Here is a 25565-nt window from a genome sequence, read left to right on the forward strand (position 1 = left end):
GGGAGTGCGAGGAGGCGTCCAATCGGTGAGCGCGAAAAAGGAGGGGGCGCGGCTAAGACTAACAACGCGGAAGCGCGGTGCGTTCTTTAACCAATCGGCTCCGGGTCTGGGCGGGGCTTTCTGGCCGCTCGCAGCCAATGGCAGCACGAAGGAGGTGGAGAGAGGCACGTGGCTGGTGGCCACGCCCCCTCCGCTTATCCCCAGGCCGCAGGCTCCGCCCACAAACCTCAAACCCCGCCCCAGCGCTTCAACCCCCGCCCCTCTTAAAGGCGCCTCGCCCCAAATCGAGCTCTATACCTTTTATTTGAATTGGGGGGGGGATAAACAATTTTGGGGGGGTTCTCAGGGCCCCCCCCGACACGGCCGCTTGCTGAGGGTCCCCAGGAGCTGCTGCTGCTGTGGGCGCAATGGGGCGACAAAGGAGTCGGGGGGCAGCATGGCCCCCCCGTCCCCCCCCTGCCCCATCAGGACGTAACTGGACCCTGGAAAATAATTGGGGGGGGGGGGTATAAGGATTTGGGGGGGTACTGACCCCCCTCCCCAACCCCCCCCTTATTGCACCCACCTTTTTTGAGGGCGGGGCAGAGGCCGCAGGGCAGCACCAAACGCAGGGTGGACACCACGGTGGGGGGGGGCGCCCCCCCCAGGGCCCCCCCCCATTTGTAGAGGCCCAGGATGGAGACGATGGCCGAGCCCGGCCGCTGGGGGGCGTCCTGCGCTCCCCCCCCCCGCGACAGCGATTGGATCGTCCCGGTCACAACTGGGGGGGGGAATGGGAAAGGGGGGGGGAATGGGAAAAGGGGGGGGAATGGGAAAAGGGGGGGGGTCAGACACCCCCCTTCCTCCCCCAAATTTGGGGGTCTCTTCAACCCCCCATCTCATTTTTGGGGGGACCCCACCCTTCCCCCCCATTTTGGGGAGTCCCCCCCCCAATTTGGGGCTGTCCCCCCATATTTTGGGGTTTCCTCCCCCCATATTCCAGGTTGTCCCCCCCCAATATTTTCCCCCCCATATTTTGGGGTCACCCCCCCCCTCCATATTTCAGGGTGTGCCCCCCCATATTTTCCCCCCATATTTGGGGGTCCCCCGCATATTCCGGGCTGTCCCCCCCTATATTTTGGGGTCCCCCCCATATTCCGGGGTGTGTCCCCTCATATTTCAATCTGTCCCCCCCTATATTTTGGGGTCCCCCATATATCAGGGTGTGTCCCCCCATATTTCAGTCTGTCCCCCCCTATATTTTGGGGTCCCCCCCATGGTTCTCCCCCATATTTTGGGGTGTTCCCCCCCCCAATTTCGGGCTGTAACCCCCCCCCATATTTCAGGGTGTCCCACCCCATATTTTAGGCTGTGTCACCCCCATATTTCACTTTGCCCCCCACCATATTTTGGGGTCCCCCCCCCCATATTTGGGGTGTCCCCCCCCTCACCAAAGTGACTGCGGCAGAAGCTGCTCTGCAGGGTCCCCCCGCGCCGGCATCGCTGGGGACAGGGGGTGACAACGGGGGGGACAACGGGACCTGAGGGGGACACAGGGGGGGCCACGGGGGTCCCCTGAGCCCCCCCCCGAGATTTGGGGGTCCCGGGGGGGTCCCGGATGTTGTAGGTGGCGGAAAAACCATCGGCGGTGACGCTGAGATCCGAGACGAACTGAACCAGCAGCTCCGGGCTGGATGAGACAATGGGGCTGGGGGGGGGCGGAATTTGGGGGGTCAGGGGGGGTCCCAGGGGGTTTTTGGGGTGGTTTTGGGGTGATTTTAAAGGGTTTTGGGGAAGGACTTAATGAGCACTTTGGGGGATCAGGATGGATTTGGGGGGTCAGGAGGGTCTGGGGGGATCAGTCTGACTTGGGGGGGGTCCCATGGGTTTTTTTTTGGGGGGGATCAGTCTTATTTGGGGGGTCCCAGGTTGATTTTGGGGAGTTTAAGGTTGATTTTGGAGCATCGAGCTTGATTTGGGTTGGTCCAAGTTGATGGGGGGGGTCCAGGCCGGTTTTGAGTATGCACTTTGGGGGGGATCCTCTACATTTGGGGGTTTCCCCAGGCTAGGGGGGTCTCCCCAGATTTAAGGGGGGGGGCTGTATCTGATTTGGGGGGTTCAAGGTTGATTTTGGGGAGTTTAAGGTTGATTTTGGGGAGTTTAAGGGTGATTTGGTTTGGTCCAAATTGACTTGGGTTGCTCCAAGTTGCTTTGGGAGGGTCCAAGTTGATTTCGGGGGAGGAGTCCAGGCCGCTTTTGAGCAGGCCCAGGCAATTTTAGGGGGGATCCCCTACATTTGGGGGTTCCCTCAGATCCACGAGGGTCCTCCAGACTTGCGGGGGGGCTTCCCGTATTTTTTGGGGGGGGCTCAGTCTTATTTGTGAGGTTCCAGGTTGATTTTGGCGGGTTCCAGTTTGATTTGGTTTGCTCCAAGTTGCTTTGCCTTGTCCCAAGTTGCTTTGGGAGAGTCCAAGTTGCTTTGGGCGGGGGGGGTCCAGACCAGTTTTGAGCAGGTCCAGGCAATTTTGGAGGGGTTCCCTATATTTTGGGGGTTCCCCCAGACTCGGGGGGGGGTCCCCCATTTTGGGGGGGGCTCACCCGGGGGTCTCCTCCCCGCAGAAGCGTCCGAGCCGCCGCGCGTCGTCCCGCGTCCCCCCCTCGAAAACGGCCACGTAGTCGTAGCGACAATGGGGGTCCCGCTCCACGTCGAACTTGCCGAAGCGCAGCTCGATCACCTGGGGGGGGGGACACCCCCAAAAACGGGTCAGAGACCCCCCCAGACACCCCAAAAAGGGGTCACAGACCCCCCCTCCAGACACCCCAAAGCCCTCCTGAGCCCCCAAACCCCATTGACCCCCCCAAACCCCATTGAACCCCCCAAACCCCATTGACCCCCCACCCAAGTCCCATTGACCCCCCCCAAACCTCTCTGACCCCCCCAAGCCCCATTGACCCCCCAAAGCCCATTGACCCCCACCAAGTCCCATTGACCCCCCCAAGCCCCACTGACCCCCCAAACCCCCCTGACGCCCCCAAAGCCCCCCTGACCCCCCCAAACCACATTGACCCCCCCAAAGCCCCCCTGACCCCCCAAACCCCATTGATCCCCCAAACCCCACTGACACCCCCAAGCCCCATTGACCCCCCAAACCCCATTGATCCCCATTGACCCCCCCAAAACCCCCAAACCCCCATGAACCCCCAAACCTCATTGACCCCCCCAAACCCCCCTTACCCCCCCAAAACCCCCCAGACCCCCCCAAAAACCTTTCCGGGGGGGGCCACGATGTGCCAGGCACAGGTGACCCCGGGGGGGTAATTTTCCTCGGGCCAATTCGGGGTGTTCAGGGTCCCCTGGGGGGTCTCCAGGCGCCCCCCACAAAATGGGGGGTCTGGGGGGGACACACAGACAGTGACCCCCCCCCTCCATACATACTGAGCACCCCCAAAGTGGGGATGGGGGGGTTTGGGGGGGCTCAAGGGGTTTGGGGGTTCATTGGGGTCCATGTGGGTTCAGGGGTTTGGGGGTTCAGTGGGTTCGGGGGGGCCCTTGGGGGGTCCATGGGGTTCAATGGGGTCCATGGGGTTCAATGGGGGTTCATTGGGGTCCATTGGGGGACAATGTGGGTTTGGGGGGGTCCATGGGGGTTCAGGGGTTTGGGGGTACATGGGGTTCAATGGGGGGGCCATGGGGTTCAATGGGGGTTCATTGGGGTCCATGGGGTTCAATGGGGTTTGGGGGGTCCATGGGGGTTCAGGGGTTTGGGGGTCCATGGGGTTCAATGGGGGGGCCATGGGGTTCAATGGGGGTTCATTGGGGGACAATGTGGGTCCATAGGGGTCCATGGGGTTCAATGGGGGTTCATTGGGGTCCATTGGGGTACCATGTGGGTTTGGGGGGGTCCATGGGTTTGGGAGTCCATGGGGTTCAATGGGGGGCCATGGGGGTCCATGTGGGTTTGGGGGGGGTTCATTGGGTTCCATGGGGTTCAATGGGGTTCAATGGGGTTTGGGGGTCCGTGGGGTTCAATGGGGTTTGGGGGTCCGTGGGGTTCAATGGGGTTTGGACGGGTCCATGTGGATCTGGGGGGGTTCAGTGGGTTCCATGGGGTTCGGACAGGTCCATTGGAGGTCGGGGGGGTCCATGGGGTTCAATGGGGGTCCATGTGGGTTCAGGGGTTTGGGGGTCCATGGGGTTCAATGGGGTTTGGACGGGTCCATGTGGATCTGGGGGGGTCCCTGTCCCCTCACCCCTGTTTGCGGGGGCGGCTCCGCTGAACCAACCCAGGAAGCCCCGCCCCCCGGCTGCTCCGTCGCTCTCCATGCGCAGGCGCAGAGCGTTCCCCGGCGCGCGCAGGGGGCCCGGCCGGAAGGTGCCGCAGAAGCGGCCGAGAAGCGGGGCCGCGGGTTCGAGTCCCGCGAACACCGAGACCGAATCGAACCGGCAACGGGCGTCGGGTTCCAGGTCGAACACCCGGAACCACAGCGTGGCCACCTGGCCCTCGGGGACCTGGGGGGGCAGCGGGGGGGGCAGCGGTGTCACCCGTGTCCCCTCGGGGACGTGGGGACATCGCGGGGGGAAGCGGGGTCAAAAGCTGCTGAGCCTGCTCCAGCAGGGGGCAGCAGTGGCACCACCCCCCCCGCTGGGGGAAGCGGGGGACATCGGGGGACATTGGTGGCACCACCCCCCCCCAGGGGACATGGGGACATTGGGGGACATGGGGTCACATCAATGGGGGTGTCCCCAGGAATTTGGGGTCTCCCCCCTAGGGGGGTTTGGGGCGCCCCCTGGGGGTTTGGAGGGGTCTGTAGTGGGATGGTCCATGTGAAGTTGATGGGGGGGGATGTTGGGGTTCAATGGGGGGGGTCAGGATGCCCGGGGGGGGTTTGGGGGTGCAGGGGGGGTTTGGGGGGGTCCGTACTGGGATGGTCCATGTGAAGTTGATGGGGGGGGATGTTGGGGTTTGGGGGGATATTGGGGTTCAGGGGGGATGTTGGGGTTCAAGGGGGGGTCAGGACGCCCGGGGGGGGCTTGGGGGTGCGGGGGGGGTTTGGGGGGGGTCCGTACCGTGATGGTCCACGTGCAGTTGCTGTTGGGGGGGTACGGGTGGGGAAACCCCTCGCTGGCCACGTAGCCCGAGTCCCCCCGGAGTTGCCCCCCGCATGGGAACACGGGCCTGGGGACAAAGGGGGGGTCGGGTCACAATGTGGGGGGGGTCCCGGTTCCAAATGGGGGGGCCCGAGTGTTTGGGGGGACCCGGATTGGATGGGGAGGGGGTCCCTGTTTGTGGGGGGGTCCCAGTCCCGGGGGTCTCAAGGTGGGGGGGGGTGGTTTTGAGGGGGGTCCCGGGAATCAGAGGGGGGTCCTGGGGGGGGGGGTCCCGGTCCCAGGGGCTCAAGTGCTGGGGGGGTCCCGGTCTGGGGGGTCCCAGGATGGGGGGGCACAGTCGTGGGGGGGTGGGGGTCCCAGTCTGGGGGGTCTCAAGCTGGGGGAGGGTGGTTTGAGGGGGGTCCTGGGGGGGGGTCCCGGTCCCAGGGGCTCAAGTGATGGGGGGGTCCCGGGTTCTGAGGGGGGGTCCCCGGTCTGGGGGGGGGTGGTCCCAGGATGGGGGGCACAGTCGGGGGGGGGTTGAGGGGGGGTCCCGTCGGGGGTCCCGTCGGGGGGTCGGTACCTGGAGCCATTTCGGGGTGCCGGGGTGGGTGCGGGGACCGGGGGGGGCCCCAGGCCCAGCAGCAGCAGCAGCGGCAGCGCCGGGACCGCCGGGTTCATGGCGACCGAACCGGGGGGGTCCGATCCCGACTGGGGGGGGGGATTTCGGAGGGGCGGGGTCAGCGCAGCGACACGCCCACAAAGGGCGGGAGGATCGTTAAGCCACGCCCCCTGCAAGCGGCGCGCTGCGAGGTGGCCACGCCTCCCACCCCGCGCAAGCCTATGGGAGGGGCGTGGCTAAGATCAGGGGGTGTGGCTTAGGGAAGCCGCGCCCCCGCGTTTTGCCCTATTAGGGAATGGGCGGGGCTTTCCTAAGCCTCGCCCCCGCTGGGGTGAAGGAGGCGTGGTCTCGTGGGGGCGTGGCCTCCAGCTGCCAAGCTGGACGGGGCGGGGCGGTGACGCCGCCAAGGGGGCGGGGCCGCGGCGCCCACGTGAGGGGCAGCGCGGCCTGAACCACTTTAAACGGGCTTGGGGGGAGGGGTGGGCGCGGTCGCGCCCTTTAATGAGCGATTCCTCCTTAATTAGCGAGCTCCTCCTTTTAATTAGGCGATCCCTGTAAATGGGGGGGGCGGGATTCCCCTTAATTAATTAATTCTTATGTGTTTTTTACCCGCTCGTGTCGGGGTGGGACGGCCCTTCCATCACGTGCTTCCCCAGCCGGCTCCTTATTGGCCGCAAACCTGCGCCAATGGGGGCGGTGGGAGGGGCGGGCGGCACCATGGTAACCGGGGAGGGGGCGTGGTCAGGTGGTCACGTGTGCGAGCGGCACCATGGTAACCGGAGAGGGGGCGTGGTCAGGTGATCACGTGTACGAGCGGCTCTGTGGTGCCCGGAGGAGGGGGCGTGGCCAACTCACCATGGCAACCGTAGGCGTGGCCAGGTCACCTGAGAAGTGTCACCACGGCAACGGGAGGCGTGGTCAGGAGGTCACGTGAGCGAGCGGCACCATGGTGAGCGAACCGGGGAATGAGGGGCGGCGGCGGGGAGGGGGGGGGAACCGGATCCAACGGGGGTTTAATGGCTCCCCCCCCAGACCACCGCGCTCACCCAGGGGCTGGAGCGGATCCCGGACCAACTGGGTTACCTGGTGATCAGCGACGGCGCCGTTTTGGCGGTGAGACCCGGGTTGTGGGGGGGACACACAGACACGGACACCCCCGGGGTGTTGGGGCGGTGGTCTCGTCCCCGTTGTCCCTCACGTTGTCTCCCCGGTCCCCCCTCAGTCCTCCGGGGAGCTGGAGAACGACGAGCGCTCCGCCGCGGTTCTTTCCGAGCTGGTGGGGACGGCGTGCGGGCTGCGGCTGCAGCGGGGGCTCGAACCGCCCTTCAAGCGGCTCTCGGGTGAGTCCCGCCGGCTCCGGACCCCCCCGGCACCCCAAAGGGGACCCCCCCGGTGTGACCCCCCCTGTCCCCGCAGTGGTTTTCGGGGAGCACTCGCTGCTCGTCACGGTCTCCGGGCAGAAATTGTTCGTGGTCAAGCGGCAGAACCGGAGCCCCGAACCCGTGAATGTGTGAGGAGCGGGGGGGGGGGGAACGGACCCCAAAATGACACCCGGGGGGACCCCAATCAATGTCCTGGGGTCCCCCCAATAAGTGTCCTTGTGTACCCACATTAAATGTCCCGGTGTTACCCCAATAAAGGTCCTGGGGTCCCCAGTAAATGACATCTTGGGGTCCCCCAATAAGTGTCCTTGTGTCCCCCCAATAAATGTCCTGGGGTCCCCCAATCAATGACATCTTGGGGTCCCCAATCAATGTCCTGGTGTCCCCAGTAAATGATGTCCTGGGGTCACCCCAATAAGTGACAGCTTGGGGTCCCCAATCAGTGTCCTGGTGTCCCCCCAATAAATGACACCCTGGGGTCCCCAGTAAATGACATCTTGGGGTCCCCCCAATAAATGATGACATCTTGGGGTCCCCAATAAATGACACCCTGGGGTCCCCAATCAGTGTCCTGGTGTCCCCAATAAATGACACCCTGGGGTCCCCCCAATAAGTGTCCTTGTGTCCCCCCAGTTAATGTCCTGGGGTCCCCCAATAAATGACATCTTGGGGTCCCCAATCAATGCCCTGGTGTCCCAAATAAATGACACCCTGGGGTCCCCCCAATAAGTGTCCTTGTGTCCCCCCAATAAATGTCCCGGTGTCCCCCCAATTAATGTCCTGGGGTCCCCCAATAAATGACACCCTGGGGTCCCCCAATAAGTGACACTCAGGGGTCCCCAATAAGTGACATCCTGGGGTCCCCCAATAATGATGTCTTGGGGTCCCCCAATTAATGTCCTGGGTTCCCCAATAAATGACATCTTGGGGTCCCCAATCAATGTCCTGGGGTCCCCCCAATAAATGACATCTTGGGGTCCCCAATCAGTGTCCTGGTGTCCCCAATAAATGACACCCTGGGGTCCCCCCAATAAGTGTCCTTGTGTACCCCCATTAAATGTCCTGGGGTCCCCCCAATAAAGGTCCTGGTGTCCCCCCAATTAATGTCCCGGGGTCCCCAATTAATGTCCTGGTCACCCCAATAAATGACACCCTGGGTCCCCCGTAAATGACATCCTGGGGTCCTCAATCAATGTCCTGGGGTCCCCAATAAATGACACCCTGGGGTCCCCCCAATAAGTGTCCTTGTGTCCCCCAATTAATGTCCCAGGGTCCCCAATCAATGTCCTGGTCACCCCCATAAATGACACCCTGGGGTCCCCCAATCAATGATATCTTGGGGTCCCCCCAATAAATGACACCCTGGGGTCCCCCCAATAAATGACACCGTGGGGTCCCCAATCAGTGTCCTGGTGTCCCCCCAATCAATGACATCTTGGGGTCCCCCCAATAAATGACACCCTGGGGTCCCCAATCAATGTCCTGGGGTCCCCAATAAATGACACCCTGGGGTCCCCCCAATTCACCCACATCCCCCATATCCCCCCGTGTCCCCCCACATCACCCCATGTCCCCCCACATCACCAGTGTCCCCCCACGTCACCGGTGTCCCCCCATGTCCCCCCGTGTCCCCCCGTGTCCCCAGGGTGACAGGGGTGTCCCCAGGCCGGTGCTTTATTGGCACAGACAGACGGACGGCACCGGCGCGGGGACAAATAAATACGGGGGGGGACAAATAAATACGGAGGTTGGGGGGCAGAGGTGACACCCGGGACGTCCCCATGTCCCCCCCAGGCTGGGGACAGTCCCGTGTGTCCCCCCAGGTTGGGGACAGACCCCATTGGTCCCCCAAGTGCCCCCACTTTGGGGACAGTCCCCATGTCCCCATGTTGGGGACAGACCCCTGTGTGCCCCCCACTTTGGGGACAGCCCCTTGTCCTTGTATCCCCCCCATATTGGGGACAGTCCCCATTGGACCCCCATGTCCCCCCACTTTGGGGCCAGCCCCCCACGTCCCCACTTTGGGGCCAGCCCCCCATGTCCCCCCAGTTTGGGGACAGCCCCTTGTCCTTGTGTATCCCCCCCCAATTTGGGGACAGCCCCATGTCCCCCCCACTTTGGGCACTGGCCCCATGTCCCCCCAGTTTGGGGACAGACCCCATTGGTCCCCCAAGTCCCCCCAGTTTGGGGACAGCCCCATGTCCCCAATGTCCCCCCACTTTGGGGACAGTCCCCATGTCCCCCCAGTTTGGGGACAGCCCCATGTCCCCCCACTTGGGGACAGCCCCATGTCCCCCCACTTTGGGGACAGTCCCCATTGGTCCCCATGTCCCCCCACTTTGGGGACAGCCCCATGTCCCCCCAGTTTGGGGACAGACCCCATTGTCCCCCAAGTCCCCCCAGTTGGGGACAGCCCCATGTCCCCAGTGTCCCCCCAGTTTGGGGACAGTTGCAGTCCCATGTCCCCCACGTTCCCCCCAGTTTGGGGACAGCCCCATGTCCCCCCACTTGGGGACAGCCCCCCATGTCCCCCCACTTTGGGGACAACCCCATTGCCCCCCATGTCCCCCCACTTTGTGCACAGCCCCATAGCCCCCATTCCAGTTCCTCCCCAGCGCATCCGTGGGTCCCCCCGGGGGCCGCACCCCCGCGTCCCCATTGTCCCCCCACTTTGGGGACAATCCCCATGTCCCCACTTTGGGCACAGTCCCCATGTCCCCACTTTGTGCACAGCCCCATGGCCCCCATTCCAGTTCCTCCCCAGCACATCCGCGGGTCCCCCCGGGGGCCGCACCCCCGCGTCCCCGTCGTCCCCCGCGTTGTCCCCGTTGTCCCCAACGTCACTTGACGGGCTCCACCACCAGCACCTTGCACTCGCGCTTGGCGATCTTGTCCAGGGCCAGCACGGCCTTGTCCGGGGGGAGGTGCAGCGGCCGCCCCACCGGGGACCCCACCGGGGGGGTGATGGCCCGGCGCTCCATCACGCTGCCCGACCTGCGGGGACGTCACCTCAGGTGTCCCCAAGTCACCCGCAGTGTCCTCGGGGCACCCCGAGGTGTCTCTGGGTCACCTTGGTCACCCTGAGGTGTCCCTGGGTCACCATGAGTGTCCATGGTCAACCTGAGTGTCCCTGGTCACCCCGAGGTGTCCTGGGTCACCTTGGTCACCCTGAGGTGTCCCCGGGTCACCATGAGTGTCCATGGTCAACCTCAGTGTCCCTGGTCACCCTGAGGTGTCCCTGGGTCACCCTGGTCACCCTGAGGTGTCCCTGGGTCACCATGAGTGTCCATGGTCAACCTGAGTGTCCCTGGTCACCCTGAGGTGTCCCTGGGTCACCACGAGTGTCCATGGTCAACCTGAGTGTCCCTGGTCACCCCGAGGTGTCCTGGGTCACCTTGGTCACCCTGAGGTGTCCCTGGGTCACCATGAGTGTCCATGGTCAACCTCAGTGTCCCTGGTCACCCTGAGGTGTCCCTGGGTCACCATGAGTGTCCATGGTCAACCTCAGTGTCCCTGGTCACCCCGAGGTGTCCTGGGTCACCTTGGTCACCCTGAGGTGTCCCTGGGTCACCATGAGTGTCCATGGTCAACCTGAGTGTCCCTGGTCAACCTGAGTGTCCCTGGTCACCCCAAGGTGTCCTGGGTCACCCTGGTCACCCTGAGGTGTCCCTGGGTCACCACGAGTGTCCATGGTCAACCTGAGTGTCCCTGGGTCACCTTGGTCAACCTGAGTGTCCCTGGTCACCCCAAGGTGTCCTGGGTCACCTTGGTCACCCTGAGTGTCCCCGGGTCACCCTGAGGTGTCCCTGGTCCCATCATCCCCATTGTCCCCCCCATGCCCATTGTCCCCATCGTCCCCACCATCCCCATTGTCCCCATCATCCCCATGTCTCCACCATCCCCATCATCCTCATTGTCCCCATCATCCCCATTGTCTCCACCCTCCCCATCATCCCCATTGTCCCCATCATCCCCATTGTCCCCATCATCTCCATGTCCCCACCATCCCCATCATCCCCATTGTCCCCATTGTCCCCACCATCCCCATCATCTCCATGTCCCCACCATCCCCATCATCCTCATTGTTCCCATTGTCCCCATCATCCCCAGCATCCTCATCATCCCCAGTATCCTCATCACATTGTCCCCAGTGTCCCCATTGTCCCCACCACCCCCATTGTCCCCATGTCCCCACCATCCCCATCATCCTCATTGCCCCCATTGTCCCCACCATCCCCATCATCTCCATGTCCCCACCATCCCCATCATCCTCATTGTTCCCATTGTCCCCATCATCCCCAGCATCCTCATCATCCCCAGTATCCTCATCACATTGTCCCCAGTGTCCCCATTGTCCCCACCACCCCCATTGTCCCCATGTCCCCACCATCCCCATCATCCTCATTGCCCCCATTGTCCCCACCATCCCCATCATCTCCATGTCCCCACCATCCCCATCATCCTCATTGTTCCCATTGTCCCCATCATCCCCAGCATCCTCATCATCCCCAGTATCCTCATCACATTGTCCCCAGTGTCCCCATTGTCCCCACCACCCCCATTGTCCCCATGTCCCCACCATCCCCATCATCCTCATTGCCCCCATTGTCCCCACCATCCCCATCATCTCCATGTCCCCACCATCCCCATCATCCTCATTGTTCCCATTGTCCCCATCATCCCCAGCATCCTCATCATCCCCAGTATCCTCATCACATTGTCCCCAGTGTCCCCATTGTCCCCACCACCCCCATTGTCCCCATGTCCCCACCATCCCCATCATCCTCATTGCCCCCATTGTCCCCATCATCCCCATCATCTCCATGTCCCCACCATCCCCATCATCCTCATTGTTCCCATTGTCCCCACCATCCCCACCAACCCCATTGTCCCCATCATCCCCATCACCCCCACCATCCCCAACACCCCCATGGTCCTGGTGTCCCCATGGTCCCTGATGTCCCCGTTGTCCCCATCACCCCCACCGTCCCCATCGTCCCCGCCGTCCCCATTGTCCCCGGTACCTCATGAGGTGGCCGCGGTTGGGCTGCTGGTGCGAGAAGGACTGGGATCGGCCCAGCCCGGCCTGGTGCCGCTCCACCAGCTCCCGCACGGCCGGGCTGCCGGGGCTGCTGCGGCGCGAGAGCGCGCGGGGCTCGCCGGGATTCCCCCCCACGCTGGCCGTGAACTGCAGCTTCAGCTTCATGTGCTGGGACAGCTGGGGACACGGGGACATTGGGGGCGATGGGGACATTGGGGACATTGGGGGCGATGGGGGCATTGGGGGCGATGGGGGCATTGGGGGCGATGGGGGCAATGGGGACATTGGGGGCAATGGGGGTGATGGAGGCGATGGGGGCAATGGGGACATTGGGGGCAATGGGGGTGATGGAGGCAATGGGGGCAAAGGGGGTATTGGGGACAATGGGGGCATTGGGGGCGATGGGGACATTGGGGGCGATGGGGACAATGGGGGCGATGGAGGCATTGGGGGCGATGAGAGCGATGGGGACATTGGGGGCAATGGGGGTGATGGGGGCAATGGGGACATTGGGGGCAATGGGGACATTGGGGGCAATGGGGACATTGGGGGCGATGGGGACAATGGGGGCAGTGGGGGCAATGGGGCCAAGGGGGACATTGGGGGCAATGGGGACATTGGGGACACCATGAGGTGTGGGGGCCATGAAGGAGCAGTGGGGACACTGTGAGACTGGGGGGACACCAGGGGACACAGAGGGGCTGTGGGGACACCAGGGGACACATGGAGGGGCCATGGGGACATTGTGAGACTGGGGGGACACAGGGGGACACACAGAGGGGCCATGGGGACACTGTGAGACTGGGGGGACACCAGGGGACACACAGAGGGGCCATGGGGACACTGTGAGACTGGGGGGACACAGGGGGACACACAGAGGGGCCATGGGGACACTGTGAGACTGGGGGGACACCAGGGGACACACAGAGGGGCTGTGGGGACACTGTGAGACTGGGGGGGGACATGGAGTGGATGTGGGGACACTTTGAGACTGGGAGGGACACAGAGGGGCCGTGGGGACACTGTAAGACTGGGGGGACACTGAGGGACACACAGAGGGGCCATGGGGACACTGTGAGACTGGGGGGGATATGGGGCCTTCAGCTTCATGTGCTGGGACAGCTGGGGACAGGGGGGACACTGTGAGACCAGGGGGGACACGGAGGGGCCTTGGGGACACCAAGGGGACACCGGGGGACACCGGGGGACACCGGGGGACACGGACCTCGAAGAGGCCGGCGCGCAGGGCCTGGAAGGCCACGCGGATGGTGCGGGCGCTGCCCTTGCGCGAGTAGCCCGGGGGCTCTGGGGACACCGGGGGGACACTGGGAGACACCAGGGGACACCGGGGGACACCAGGGGACACCGGGGGACACCAGGGGACACCGGGGGGACATGGGGGGACACCAAGGGACACGGACCTCGAAGAGGCCGGCGCGCAGGGCCTGGAAGGCCACGCGGATGGTGCGGGCGCTGCCCTTGCGCGAGTAGCCCGGGGGCTCTGGGGACACCGGGGGGACACTGGGAGACACCAGGGGACACCGGGGGACACCAGGGGACACCGGGGGGACACCGGGGGGACACCGGGGGGACACGGACCTCGAAGAGGCCGGCGCGCAGGGCCTGGAAGGCCACGCGGATGGTGCGGGCGCTGCCCTTGCGCGAGTAGCCCAGGTTGGTGAGCGGCGTGTGACAAACGACGGCGTCCAGCGCCCCCTGCGCCGCGCGGCCCCCGGGGCCCTTCGCTGCGGGACAGGCGCCATCGTCCTTGTCACCCCCGGGTCCCCTGGGTCCATCGGAGCCCTCTGTCCCCATCCCATCCCAGGCCTGCGCTGCGCGGGACGTGCGGCTTTGTCCCCATCCCATCCGGGTCCCCTGTCCCCAGCGGACACCCCTGTCCCCACACCATTGTCCTCACTGTCCCCACTGTCCCGATTGTCCCCAACATCCCCATCACCCCCATTGTCCCCAACATCCCCATCACCCCCATTGTTCCCATTGTCCCTGTCATCCCCATTGCCCTCAATGTCCCCATTGTCCCCATTGCCCCCAACGTCCACATCGCCCCCATCATCCCATTGTCCCCAATGTCCCCATTGCCCCCAATGCCCACAATGTCCCCAACGTCCCCATCATCCCCATTGTCCCCAATGTCCCCATTGCTCCCAACGTTCCCATTTCCCCCATTGTCCCCATTACCCCCATTGTCCCTATCGCCTCCAATGTCCCCATTGCCCCCATTGCCCCCAATGTCCCCATTGCCCCCATTACCTGCAATGTCCCCATCATCCCCAATGTCCCCATTGCTCCCAATGTCCCCATTACCCCCAATGTCTCCATTGCCCCCAATGTCCCCAGTGTCCCCATTGTTCCCATTGCCCTCAATGTCCCCAATGTCCCTGTTGCCCCCATTACCCCCATTGCCCCCAATGTCCCCATCATCCCCATCGTTCCCATTGCCCCCAATGTCCCCATTGCCCCCAAAATCCCATTGTCCCCAAGGTCCCCATTGCCCCCATTACCCCCAATGTCTCCATTGCCCCCAGTGTCCCCAGTGTCCCCATCGTTCCCATTGCCCCCAATGTCCCCATTGCCCCCAATGCCCCCATCATCCCCAATGCCCCCATTGCCCCCAACATCCCCATTGCCCCCAATGCCCCCAATGTCCCCATTGTCCCCATTGCCCCCAATGCCCCCAATGTCCCCATTGTCCCCATTGCCCCCAATGTCCCCGTTGCCCCCATTGCCCCCACTGTCCCCATTGCCCCCGTTACCCCCAATGTCCCCATTGCCCTCAATGCCCCCAACATCCCCATTGCCCCCAATGCCCCCACTACCCCAATTGCCCCAATTGCCCCCATTACCCCCACTGTCCCCAATGTCCCCACCGGCCTCGGGCGTCCAGACGAGGCGCACGGCCAGGAAGTCCTGCAGGTCGTTGAGCAGCGTGTAGGTGACGGTGAAACGCTGGCGCGCGCGCACCGGGGACTCGCAGGCGGCCGTCATCACGAACCGCGGCCGCTCCAGCCGGATGCTCGGCAGCCTGGGGACACGGGGACACGTGGGGACACGTGGGGACACACGGGGACTCATGGGGACATGTGGGGACTCGTGGGGATACCAGGGATTGGGACACATGAGGACATTTGGGGACACGTGGGGCACGTGGGGATACAAGGGATCGGGACACGTGGGGACACGTGGGGACTCGTGGGGACACGTGGGGATACCAGGGATCGGGACACATGGGGACACATGGGGACATGTGGGGATACCAGGGATGGGGACATGTGGGGACACGTGGGGATACCAGGGATTGGGACACATGGGGCACATGGGGACACATGGGGACACGTGGGGACACGTGGGGATACCAGGGATTGGGACACGTGGGGACACATGGGGACACACGGTGACACGTGGGGACATGGGGACACGTGGGGACACGTGGGGATACCAGGGATTGGGACACATGGGGCACATGGGGACACATGGGGACACGTGGGGACACGTGGGGATACCAGGGATCGGGACACGTGGGGACACATGGGGACACACGGTGACACGTGGGGACATGGGGACACATGGGATGGGGACAGCTGGGGACATGGGGACACACGGGATGGTGACACATGGGGACACAGGGACACATGGGGACACGTGGGGACACACGGTGACACGTGGGGACATGGGGACATGGGGACACATGGGATGGGGACAGCTGGGGACATGGGGACACATGGGGACACACAGGATGGTGACACATGGGGACACAGGGACACATGGGGACACGTGGGGACACACGGTGACACGTGGGGACATGGGGACACATGAGATGGTGACACATGGGGACACACGGTGACATGTGGGGACATGGGGACACATGAGATGGTGACACATGGGGACACATGGTGACACGTGGGGACACATGGTGACACATGGGGACACAGGGACACATAGGGACATGTGGGGACACACGGTGACACATGGGGACACATGGGATGGTGACACATGGGGACACGTGGGACACATGGGGACACGTGGGGACACAGGGTGACACGTGGGGACATGGGGACACATGGGATGCTGACACATGGGGACACACAGGGACATGGGGACACGTGGGGACACATGAAGACATGGGGACACATGGGATGGGCACAGCTGGGCACATGGGGACACACGGGATGGTGACACATGGGGACACAGGGACCCGTGGGGACCCGTAGGGACACAGGGTGACCCGCGGTGACACGGGTGGGGACACGGGGCCGCGTGCCTCACCGGTAGTGTGTGTAGATGCTGCTGGTGAACGGCAGCTTGGGGGTCGACCAGCGCAGCACGGCCACCAATGGCACCTCCAGGCCCTGGGGACAGCGGGACACCAATGTCCCCACGGACGAGGGGGCGGGGACGGGGACACGGGGACACACGAGCGACACGGGGGGGACAAGGACACTGGCTGGGAAGGATGGGCCCAGTGTCCCCCCAGAGTCCCCCAGTGTCCCCCCAGTGTCCCCTGACCCCCATGTCCCCATATCCCCCATGCTCCCCCACGTCCCACATGTCCCCATGTGTCCCCATGTCCCCCCACAGCCCCCATGTCCCCATGTGTCCCCATGTCCCCATGTGTCCCCATGTCCCTCATGTCCCCCCATGTCCCCCCACATCCCCCACGTCCCCATGTCCCCCCACATCCCCCATGTCCCCTCATTGTCCCCTAACCCCCCATATCCCCCCACGTCCCACAAGTCCCCATGTCCCCCCACATCCCCCATGTCCCCCCACCCCCCCATGTCCCCATGTCCCCATGTGTCCCCATGTCCCCCCACGTCCCTCATGTCCCCATGTCCCCCTGCATCCCCCATGTCCCCATGTCCCCCCACGTCCCCCACATCCCCCCACATCCCCCATGTCCCCCCATTGTCCCCTAACCCCCCATATCCCCCCACGTCCCACAAGTCCCCATGTCCCCCTGCATCCCCCATGTCCCCATGTCCCCCACATCCCCCCATGTCCCCCATGTCCCCCCTGTGTCCCCATGTCCCCCACATCCCCATGTCCCCCCACGTCCCCCATGTCCCCCGACCTCCAAGTCCCCACGTCCCCCCATTCTTCCCTAAGCCCCCACATCCCTCATATCCCCCCACATCCCCCATGTCCCCCCATGTCCCCATGTCCCCCACATCCCCCATGTCCCCCCATGTCCCCATGTCCCCCACATCCCCCATGTCCCCCCATGTCCCCATGTCCCCACCTCCTTGGCATCCTCGGGGGGTCTCTCCGGAGCCTGGAGCTGGAACAGGAAGTTTTGCTCCTCCAGGGCGCTCAGGGCACAGGGACCCCCGGAACCGGCACCGGAACCGGATCCGGATCCAGCACCGGCCACGCGGCAGAAGGCGCCCACCGGGACCTCCCCGGAGTGGTGGCTGTGGGGACATGGGGGGACATGGGGGGACATGAGGACATGGGGGGACATGGGGACATGGGGGGACATGAGGACATGGGGGGACATGGGGACATGGGGGGACATGGGGACATGGGGGGACGTAGGGGGACATGGGGGGACGTAGGGGGACATGGGGACGTGGGGGGACGTGGGGACGTGGGGGGACGTGGGGGGGCGTGGGGGGGCGTGGGGGGACATGGGGACATGGGGGACGTGAGGGGACATGGGGGGACATGGGGACATGGGGGGACATGGGGACATGGGGTTGTGGGGACACATGGGGACATGGGGGGACATGAGGACATGGGGGGACGTGGGGGGACATGGGGATGTGGGGGGACATGGGGGGACATGAGGACATGGGCACATGGGGGGACATGGGGGGACACATGGGGACACGGTGGGGGGAACATGCAGGGACCCCTTGGTGACAGGTGGGGACCCTCAGTGACACATGGGGATGACATGGGGACCCTCAGTGTCCCCCTTGTGACCCTGGGGACTGTCCCATTGTCACCCTGGGGACCCTGGGACTGTCCCCTTGTCACCCCATGGACTGTCCCATTGTCACCCTGGTGACCCTGGGGTCTGTCCCATTGTCACCTCATGGACTCTCCCAGTGTCACCGTGGGGACCCTGGGGTCTGTCCCCTTGTCACCCCATGGACTCTCCCAGTGTCACCCTGGGGACCCTGGGACTGTCCCCTTGTCACCCCATGGATGGTCCCTGTGTCACCCCATGGACTCTCCCAGTGTCACCCTGGTGACCCTGGGGTCTGTCCCCTTGTCACCCCATGGACTGTCCCCTTGTCACCCTGGGGACCCTGGGGTCTGTCCCATTGTCACCCCATGGACTGTCCCAGTGTCACCGTGGGGACCCTGGGGCCTGTCCCCTTGTCACCCCATGGACTGTCCCAGTGTCACCCTGGGGACCCTGGGGCCTGTCCCCTTGTCACCCCATGGACTGTCCCAGTGTCACCGTGGGGACCCTGGGGCCTGTCCCCTTGTCACCCCATGGACTCTCCCAGTGTCACCCTGGGGACCCTGGGGCCTGTCCCCTTGTCACCCCATGGACTGTCCCAGTGTCACCCTGGGGACCCTGGGGCCTGTCCCCTTGTCACCCCATGGACTGTCCCAGTGTCACCGTGGGGACCCTGGGGCCTGTCCCCTTGTCACCCCATGGACTGTCCCAGTGTCACCCTGGGGACCCTGGGGCCTGTCCCCTTGTCACCCCATGGACTGTCCCAGTGTCACCCTGGGGACCCTGGGGCCTGTCCCCTTGTCACCCCATGGACTGTCCCAGTGTCACCGTGGGGACCCTGGGGCCTGTCCCCTTGTCCCCGGGGCTCACCAGACGTCATCGACCAGCAGCACGGAGCCGTCGGGCATGACGGGCAGGTAACTGGCGTTGAAGTTGGGCAGGATGCGCACGTCCCAGAGCGAGATCTCCTCCTGCGACCAGCCGTTCAGCACTGGCACGCGGACAGCGACAGGGGACAGGGGACACCAGTGGGGACGGGGGGACAGGGACATATGGGGATATGGGGGACGTTGGGGTAGGGGGATATGGGAACAGGGCGATAGGGGGATATGGGGACATGGGGATATGGGACGGGGGGATATGGGGACAGGGGGGATATGGGATGGGGGGATATGGGGACATGGGGATATGGGATGGGGGGATATGGGGACAGGGGGGATATGGGACAGGGGGATATGGGGACAGGGCAATAGGGGGATATGGGGACATGGGGATATGGGACGGGGGGATATGGGGACAGGGGGGATATGGGGACATGGGGACAGGGACATATGGGGATATGGGGAACATTGGGATAGGGGGATATGGGAACAAGGCAACAGGGGGATATGGGGCCATGGGGGGATATGGGGGGATATGGGGACAGGGGGATACGGGACAGGGGGATATGGGGACATGGGGGGATATGGGGATATGGGGGGATATGGGGACATGGGGGGATATGGGGATATGGGGGGATATGGGGACATGGGGGGATATGGGGATATGGGGATATGGGGGGATATGGGACGGGGGGACATAGGGATATGAGGACGTGGGGGGATATGTGACGGGGGGATATGGGGACATGGGGGGATATGGGGACAGGGGGACATGGGGATATGGGACAGGGGGATATGGGACGGGGGGGATATGGGATGGGGGGATATGGGGACAGGGGGGGATATGGGGACATGGGGGGATATGGGGACAGGGGGGGATATGGGGACATGGGGGGATATGGGGACAAGGGGGGACATGGGGGGACATGGGGATATGGGGACATGGGGACACAGGGAACATCAGGGGACGTTGGTGGACAGCATGGGGACGCTGGCAGGGACACTGTTCTGTGCCACCGCTCTGTCCCATCCCACTGTCCCATCACACGTCACCATCCCATCCTCTTGTCACCACCCCATCCCCATGTCCCCGTGCTGTCCCCATGTCCCCATCCCACCCCCGTGTCCCCGCGCTGTCCCCGTGTCCCCACGTCCCCATGTCCCCTCACCTTTGAGCACCGTCAGGTATTTGCCGGACACGCTGAGCTGGCGGCACCGAACCACAGGGGGGGGCAGAACCGTCAGCAGGGAGCTCACTGTGGGGACATGGGGACGTTGGGGGACATGGGGACATTGGGGGACATGGGGGACACAGGGACATTGGGGGACACAGGGACATTGGGGGACACAGGGACATTGGGGGACACGGGCAGTCAGGGGACAGAGGAGGGGACGTGGGGGGCATCAGGGACACTGGAGGGGACGTGGGGACAAGACACGGAAGGGGACACAGGAGAGGACATGGAGGGTGACATGGGGGGTGACACAGGGAGGGGACATGGGATGGGACATGGGAGGGGACACGGGTGGTCACGGGACATCGGAAGGGACACAGGAGGGGACACCGGAGGGGACACGGGTGGTCAGGGGACATGGGAGGGGACACAGGAGGGGACATGGGGATGGGACATGGAAGGGGATGCAATGAGGGGACACAGGAGGGGACATTGAGGGAACATGGGATGGGGACACGGGACGGGACACTGAAGGGGACACGGGTGGTCAGGGGACATGGCAGGGACACCAGAGGGGACACAGGTGGTCAGGGGACATGGGAGGGGACACCGGAGGGGACACAGGTGGTCAGAGGACACAGGAGGGGACACTGGAGGGGACACTGGAGGGGACACTGGAGGGGACACAGGAGGGGACACAGGAGGGGACACTGGAGGGGACACCGGAGGGGATGTAGGTGGTCAGGGGACACAGGAGGGGACACTGGAGGGGACACAGGAGGGGACACTGGAGGGGACACTGGAGGGGACACTGGAGGGGACACTGGAGGGGACGTGGGAGGGGACACTGGTGGTCAGGGGACATGGGAGGGGACACTGGAGGGGACACAGGAGGTGACGTGGGAGGGGACACTGGTGGTCAGGGGACATGGGAGGGGACACTGGAGGGGACACTGGAGGTGACGTGGGAGGGGACACTGGTGGTCAGGGGACATAGGAGGTGATGTGGGAGGGAGATGAGTGGTCAGGGGACATGGGAGGTGACATGGGAGGGACACAGGTGGTCAGGGGACACGGGAGGGGACACAGAGGGACACGGAGCCCCCTCACCCTGCGCCTTGAAGCCGCCGTGCTGGGTGCGGAAGACGCTGGCCGGGGCGCGCGCCTGCAGCAGCCGCAGGACCCCCCCGCTGTCCCCCCCGCTGTCCCCCCCGCTGTCCCCTCCGGCGTCCCCCGCCTCGCGCTGCCACACCGTCACCACCACCTGGGGACAGGGGACACGGGAGGTGACACCGGTGGCACCACCACCTGGGGACAGGGGACACGGGAGGTGACACCGGTGGCACCACCACCTGGGGACAGGGGACACGGGAGGTGGCACCGGTGGCACCACCACCTGGGGACAGGGGACACTGGCGCTGGCCCCGGTGTCCCCCAGTCCCCCCCAGTCTAACCCCCCCCCGGTCTGACCCCCAGTGTCCCCTCCCGGTTCACCTTGGCCTTGATGGTGGCGCGGCCCCCCCGGTGTCCCCCCTGGTCTGACCCCTCCCGGTGTCCCTTGGTGTCCCCACCCCCCGGTGTCCCCCCTGGTCTGACCGCCCCTGGTGTCCCTTGGCGTCCCCACCCCCCGGGTGTCCCCCCTGGTCTGACCGCCCCTGGTGTCCCTTGGTGTCCCCACCCCCCGGTGTCCCTTGGTGTCCCCACCCCCCCGGTGTCCCCCCTGGTCTGACCCCCCCCCGGTGTCCCTTGGTGTCCCCACCCCCCGGTGTCCCCCCTGGTCTGACCCCCCCCTGGTGTCCCTTGGTGTCCCCACCCCCCCGGTGTCCCCCCTGGTCTGACCCCCCCCGGTGTCCCTTGGTGTCCCCACCCCCCGGTGTCCCTTGGTGTCCCCACCCCCCGGTGTCCCCCCTGGTCTGACCCCCCCCCGGTGTCCCTTGGTGTCCCCACCCCCCGGTGTCCCCCCTGGTCTGACCCCCCCCCGGTGTCCCTTGGTGTCCCCACCCCCCCGGTGTCCCCCCTGGTCTGACCCCCCCCGGTGTCCCTTGGTGTCCCCACCCCCCGGTGTCCCCCCTGGTCTGACCCCCCCCGGTGTCCCTTGGTGTCCCCACCCCCCGGTGTCCCTCGGTGTCCCCCCGGTGTCCCTCGGTGTCCCTCGGTGTCCCCCCGCTGACCTTGGCCTTGAGGGTGCCGGGGGGCAGCCTGTCCAGCGTGACGGTGAGCGGGAAGATGACCTCGTCGGGACACACGATGGGGTCCTCCACGGGGACCTGGGGACACGGGGACAGCCACGGTGGCCGTGGCACTGGGCCCTTGGCATTGTCCCCTTCTCCCCATCTCCCTGGCACTGTCTCCTTGTCCCCATCTCCTTAGCATTGTCCTTATCCCCTTGGCACTGTCCCCTTGCCCCTGTCCCCATCCCCTTGTCCCCACCCTCTTGTCCCCATACTCCTTGTCACTGTTCCCTCATCCTTGTCCCCATGCCCCTACCATTGTCCCCATCCCCTGTTGTTTTCCTATCCCCACCCCCTTGTCTCTGTCCCTTGTCCCCATCCCCTCATTCTTGTCCCCATCCCCATCCCCTTGTCACCATCCCCTTGTCCCTGTCCCCATCCCCTCATTCTTGTCCCCATCCCCTTCTCCATGTCCCTTTGTCCCCATCCCAGTCCCCTTGTCCCCATCCCCCTGTCCCCATCCCCTTCTCCCCATTCCAGTCCCCTTGTCCCCATCCCAGTCCCCTTGTCCCCATCCCCCTGTCCCCATCCCAGTCCTCTTGTCCCCATACCCCTGTCCCCATCCCCTTGTCCCCCTGTCCCCATCCCAGTCCTCTTGTCCCCATCCCCCTGTCCCCATCCCCTTGTCCCCCTGTCCCCATCCCAGTCCTCTTGTCCCCATCCCCCTGTCCCCATCCCCTTGTCCCCCTGCCCCCATCCAAGTCCCCTTGTCCCCATTCCCCTGACCCCTTCCCAGTCCTCTTGTCCCCATTCCCTTGTCACCATCCCCTTGTTCCCATCCCAGTCCCCTTGTCCCCATCTCCCTTGCCCCCTTCCCCTCATCCCCATCCCAGTCCCCTTGTCCCCATTCCCCTGACCCCATCCCAGTCCCCTTGTCCCCATTCCCTTGTCCCCATCCCCTTGTTCCCATCCCAGTCCCCTTGTCCCCATCCCCCTGTCATTGTCCCCATCCCCCTGTCCCCCACTCACCCCGGTGGCCGCTCCGCCGTGTCCCTGCCCGTGCGTCAGCATCGCCCGGCACTCCCGGAACGCTCCGGGCTCCTCCGCCTCCCCGTCCCCGCTCCCATCCCCGCTCCCCTCGGCCTCCGCGTCCCCGGGGCTCACGCTGGCCAGGGCCGCCAGCTCCCCGGCCAGCTCGGCCCAGGGGCCGCCGCCGCTGCCCGGCCGGCACCGCAGCACCAGCAGGAACCGCACGGTCTCCCCCAGGTACAGGTGGTTGCGGCGGGGGAGCGCCCGGTACCGGCCCGGTTCCCCCGATAGCAGCTCCCGGGCCGCGAATGGGACGGCGGGGAAATACATGAAGTAATCGCACTGCGACTCCATGGGGGGAACCGGGGCGGGGAGCGGGAGAAGCGGGAACCGGGAGCGGGAGGAACCGGGAGGAACCGGGAGCGGCGGCCGAACCGGCGCCGCTGCCGGAAGCGCGGGGGAAGCGCAGGGCGTGGTGCAGAGCGCCGAGCGCATCGATGGACCAATCACCGCCCTGCGGAGGCGGGACGTTGGACGCCGGGTGATTGACAGGAGTAGCGGCCAATCGGTGGGGTGATTCCAGTCGTTTATTGCTATGGTTACCGCGAAGCGAGGTCGAGCCCTGGTGGGGTCGATCGCGAATGGGCCCGATCCCGGCGTGGGGGGCGGGGAGATCCCGAATGGGCCCGATCCCGGCGTGGGGGGGGTGGGGGGAGATCCCGAATGGACCCGATCCCGGGAAACTGAGGCACAGGGCGGTACCGTGGGGGGGTCCCGGGATACTGAGGCTGTACCGTGAGGGGGGGGTTGGGAGAATGGGGGGGGGGGGTACCTGCAGGGGGTAAACTGAGGCACGAGTGGTTCTGTGGGGGGACCCGTGGTCCCCGGCAGGGGGCGGGGGGGCACATTAAACCCGGTTCAGATAAACCTGGTGTAGCTAAACCCAGTTCAGTTAAACCCAGCCCACATAAAGCCAGTCCAGTTAAACCCAGCTCAGATAAACCCGGCCCAGCAAACCCAGTCCAGTTAAACTCAGCCCAGATAAACCCGGCCCAGCCAAACCCAGCTCAGCCAAACCCAGACAGGCTGAGCCCACTCCAGCTAAACCCAGTCCAGCTGAGCCCAGTCCAGCTGAGCCCAGCCCAGCTAAACCCAGCACAGCTAAACCCAGCCAAGCTGAACACAGCCCAGCCAAACCCAGTCCAGCTGAGCCCAGCCCAGCTAAACTCAGCCCAGCTAAACCCAGCCAAGCTGAACATAGCCCAGCCAAACCCAGCCAAGTCCAGCCCAGCTGAGCTCACTCCAGTTAAACCCAGTCCAGTTAAACCCCGTCCAGCTAAGCCTGGTGTAGCTAAAGCCAGTCTAGCTAAACTCAGCCCAACTAAAGCTGGCTAAGCCCAGTCCAGCTAAACCCAGTCCAACTAAACCTGGCTAAACCCAGTCCAGTTAAACCCAACCCAGCTAAGCTCAGTCCAGCTGAACTCAGCTGAGCTAAACCCGATGGAGCTGAGCCCAGTCCAGCCAAACCCAGCCCAGCTGAGCCCAGTCCACCTAATCCCAGTCCAGCTAAACTTGGCACAGCTAAACCCAGTCCAGCTGAACCCAGCTGAGCTAAACCCAGATGAGCTGAGCCCAGTCCAGCTAAACCTGCCTGAGCTAAACCTGGCCTAGTTAGACCTGGCCTAGTTAAACCCAGCCTAGCTAAACCTGACTAAACCCAGTCCACCTGAACCGGGATGAGCTGAGCCCAGTCCAGCTAAACCCGGCCCAGCTAAGCTGGTGTGGCTAAACCCAGTCTAGCTAAATCGAGTCCAGCTAAACTGAGTCCAGCTAAACTGAGTCCAGCTAAATCCAGTCTAGCTAAGCCCAGTCCAACTAAACTCAGCCCACCTAAACCTGGCCCAGCTAAACCGAGTCCAGCTAAGCCCAGTCCAGCTAGACTGGGCTCAGCTAAACCCAGTCCAGCTAAGCCCGGCCCAGCTAAACCAAGTCCAGCTAAATCCAGCCTAGCTAAGCCTGGCCCAGCCAAACCCGGCCCAGCTAAACCAAGTCCAGCTAAATCCAGCCCAGCTAAGCCTGGCCCAGCCAAACCCAGCCCAGCTAAACCAAGTCCAGCTAAATCCAGCCTAGCTAAGCCTGGCCCAGCCAAACCCGGCCCAGCTAAGCCGAGTCCAGCTAAGCCCGGCCCAGCTAAGCCCAGTCTAGCTAAACCAAGTCCAGCTAAACCCAGTCCAGCTAAACCGAGTCCAGCCAAACCCATCCCATCC

General features: G+C 64.4%; 3 protein-coding genes across 4 annotated transcripts; 1 reads left to right on the forward strand and 2 right to left on the reverse strand.

Annotated features, from left to right (window-relative positions):
- Window positions 1-284: 284 nt before the first annotated feature.
- On the reverse strand, window positions 285-5779 carry PCOLCE (procollagen C-endopeptidase enhancer). The gene is made up of 8 exons (XM_065859126.2): window positions 5652-5779; window positions 5048-5156; window positions 4231-4489; window positions 3247-3371; window positions 2578-2714; window positions 1431-1687; window positions 566-760; window positions 285-482 (listed from the first exon to the last, which is right to left on the reverse strand). The coding sequence occupies exons 1-8, from the start codon at window positions 5747-5749 to the stop codon at window positions 343-345; spliced, it is 1320 nt and encodes a 439-aa protein (XP_065715198.1). The 5' UTR covers window positions 5750-5779; the 3' UTR covers window positions 285-342.
- Window positions 4331-7374, forward strand: LAMTOR4 (late endosomal/lysosomal adaptor, MAPK and MTOR activator 4). The gene is made up of 5 exons (XM_065859127.2): window positions 4331-4444; window positions 6560-6639; window positions 6723-6803; window positions 6913-7030; window positions 7107-7374. The coding sequence occupies exons 2-5, from the start codon at window positions 6637-6639 to the stop codon at window positions 7202-7204; spliced, it is 300 nt and encodes a 99-aa protein (XP_065715199.1). The 5' UTR covers window positions 4331-4444; window positions 6560-6636; the 3' UTR covers window positions 7205-7374.
- Window positions 7375-9852: 2478 nt separating this feature from the next.
- On the reverse strand, window positions 9853-25562 carry TRAPPC14 (trafficking protein particle complex subunit 14). Of its 2 annotated transcripts, XM_071800249.1 has the most exons (11): window positions 23299-25562; window positions 22270-22365; window positions 21209-21362; window positions 20093-20179; window positions 18913-19033; window positions 17371-17542; window positions 16398-16480; window positions 15002-15156; window positions 13713-13858; window positions 12097-12290; window positions 9853-10066 (listed from the first exon to the last, which is right to left on the reverse strand). In XM_071800249.1, the coding sequence occupies exons 1-11, from the start codon at window positions 23791-23793 to the stop codon at window positions 9913-9915; spliced, it is 1857 nt and encodes a 618-aa protein (XP_071656350.1). In that variant the 5' UTR covers window positions 23794-25562; the 3' UTR covers window positions 9853-9912. The 2 variants fall into 2 exon arrangements, with proteins under 2 accessions (XP_071656350.1, XP_071656351.1); XM_071800250.1 differs by lacking the exons at window positions 21209-21362; window positions 22270-22365; window positions 23299-25562 and having other exon boundaries at window positions 9855-10066; window positions 18913-19013.
- Window positions 25563-25565: the final 3 nt, after the last annotated feature.

The sequence above is a fragment of the Patagioenas fasciata genome, chromosome 29, assembly GCF_037038585.1.
Source record: "Patagioenas fasciata isolate bPatFas1 chromosome 29, bPatFas1.hap1, whole genome shotgun sequence".
NCBI classification, from domain to species: domain Eukaryota; kingdom Metazoa; phylum Chordata; class Aves; order Columbiformes; family Columbidae; genus Patagioenas; species Patagioenas fasciata.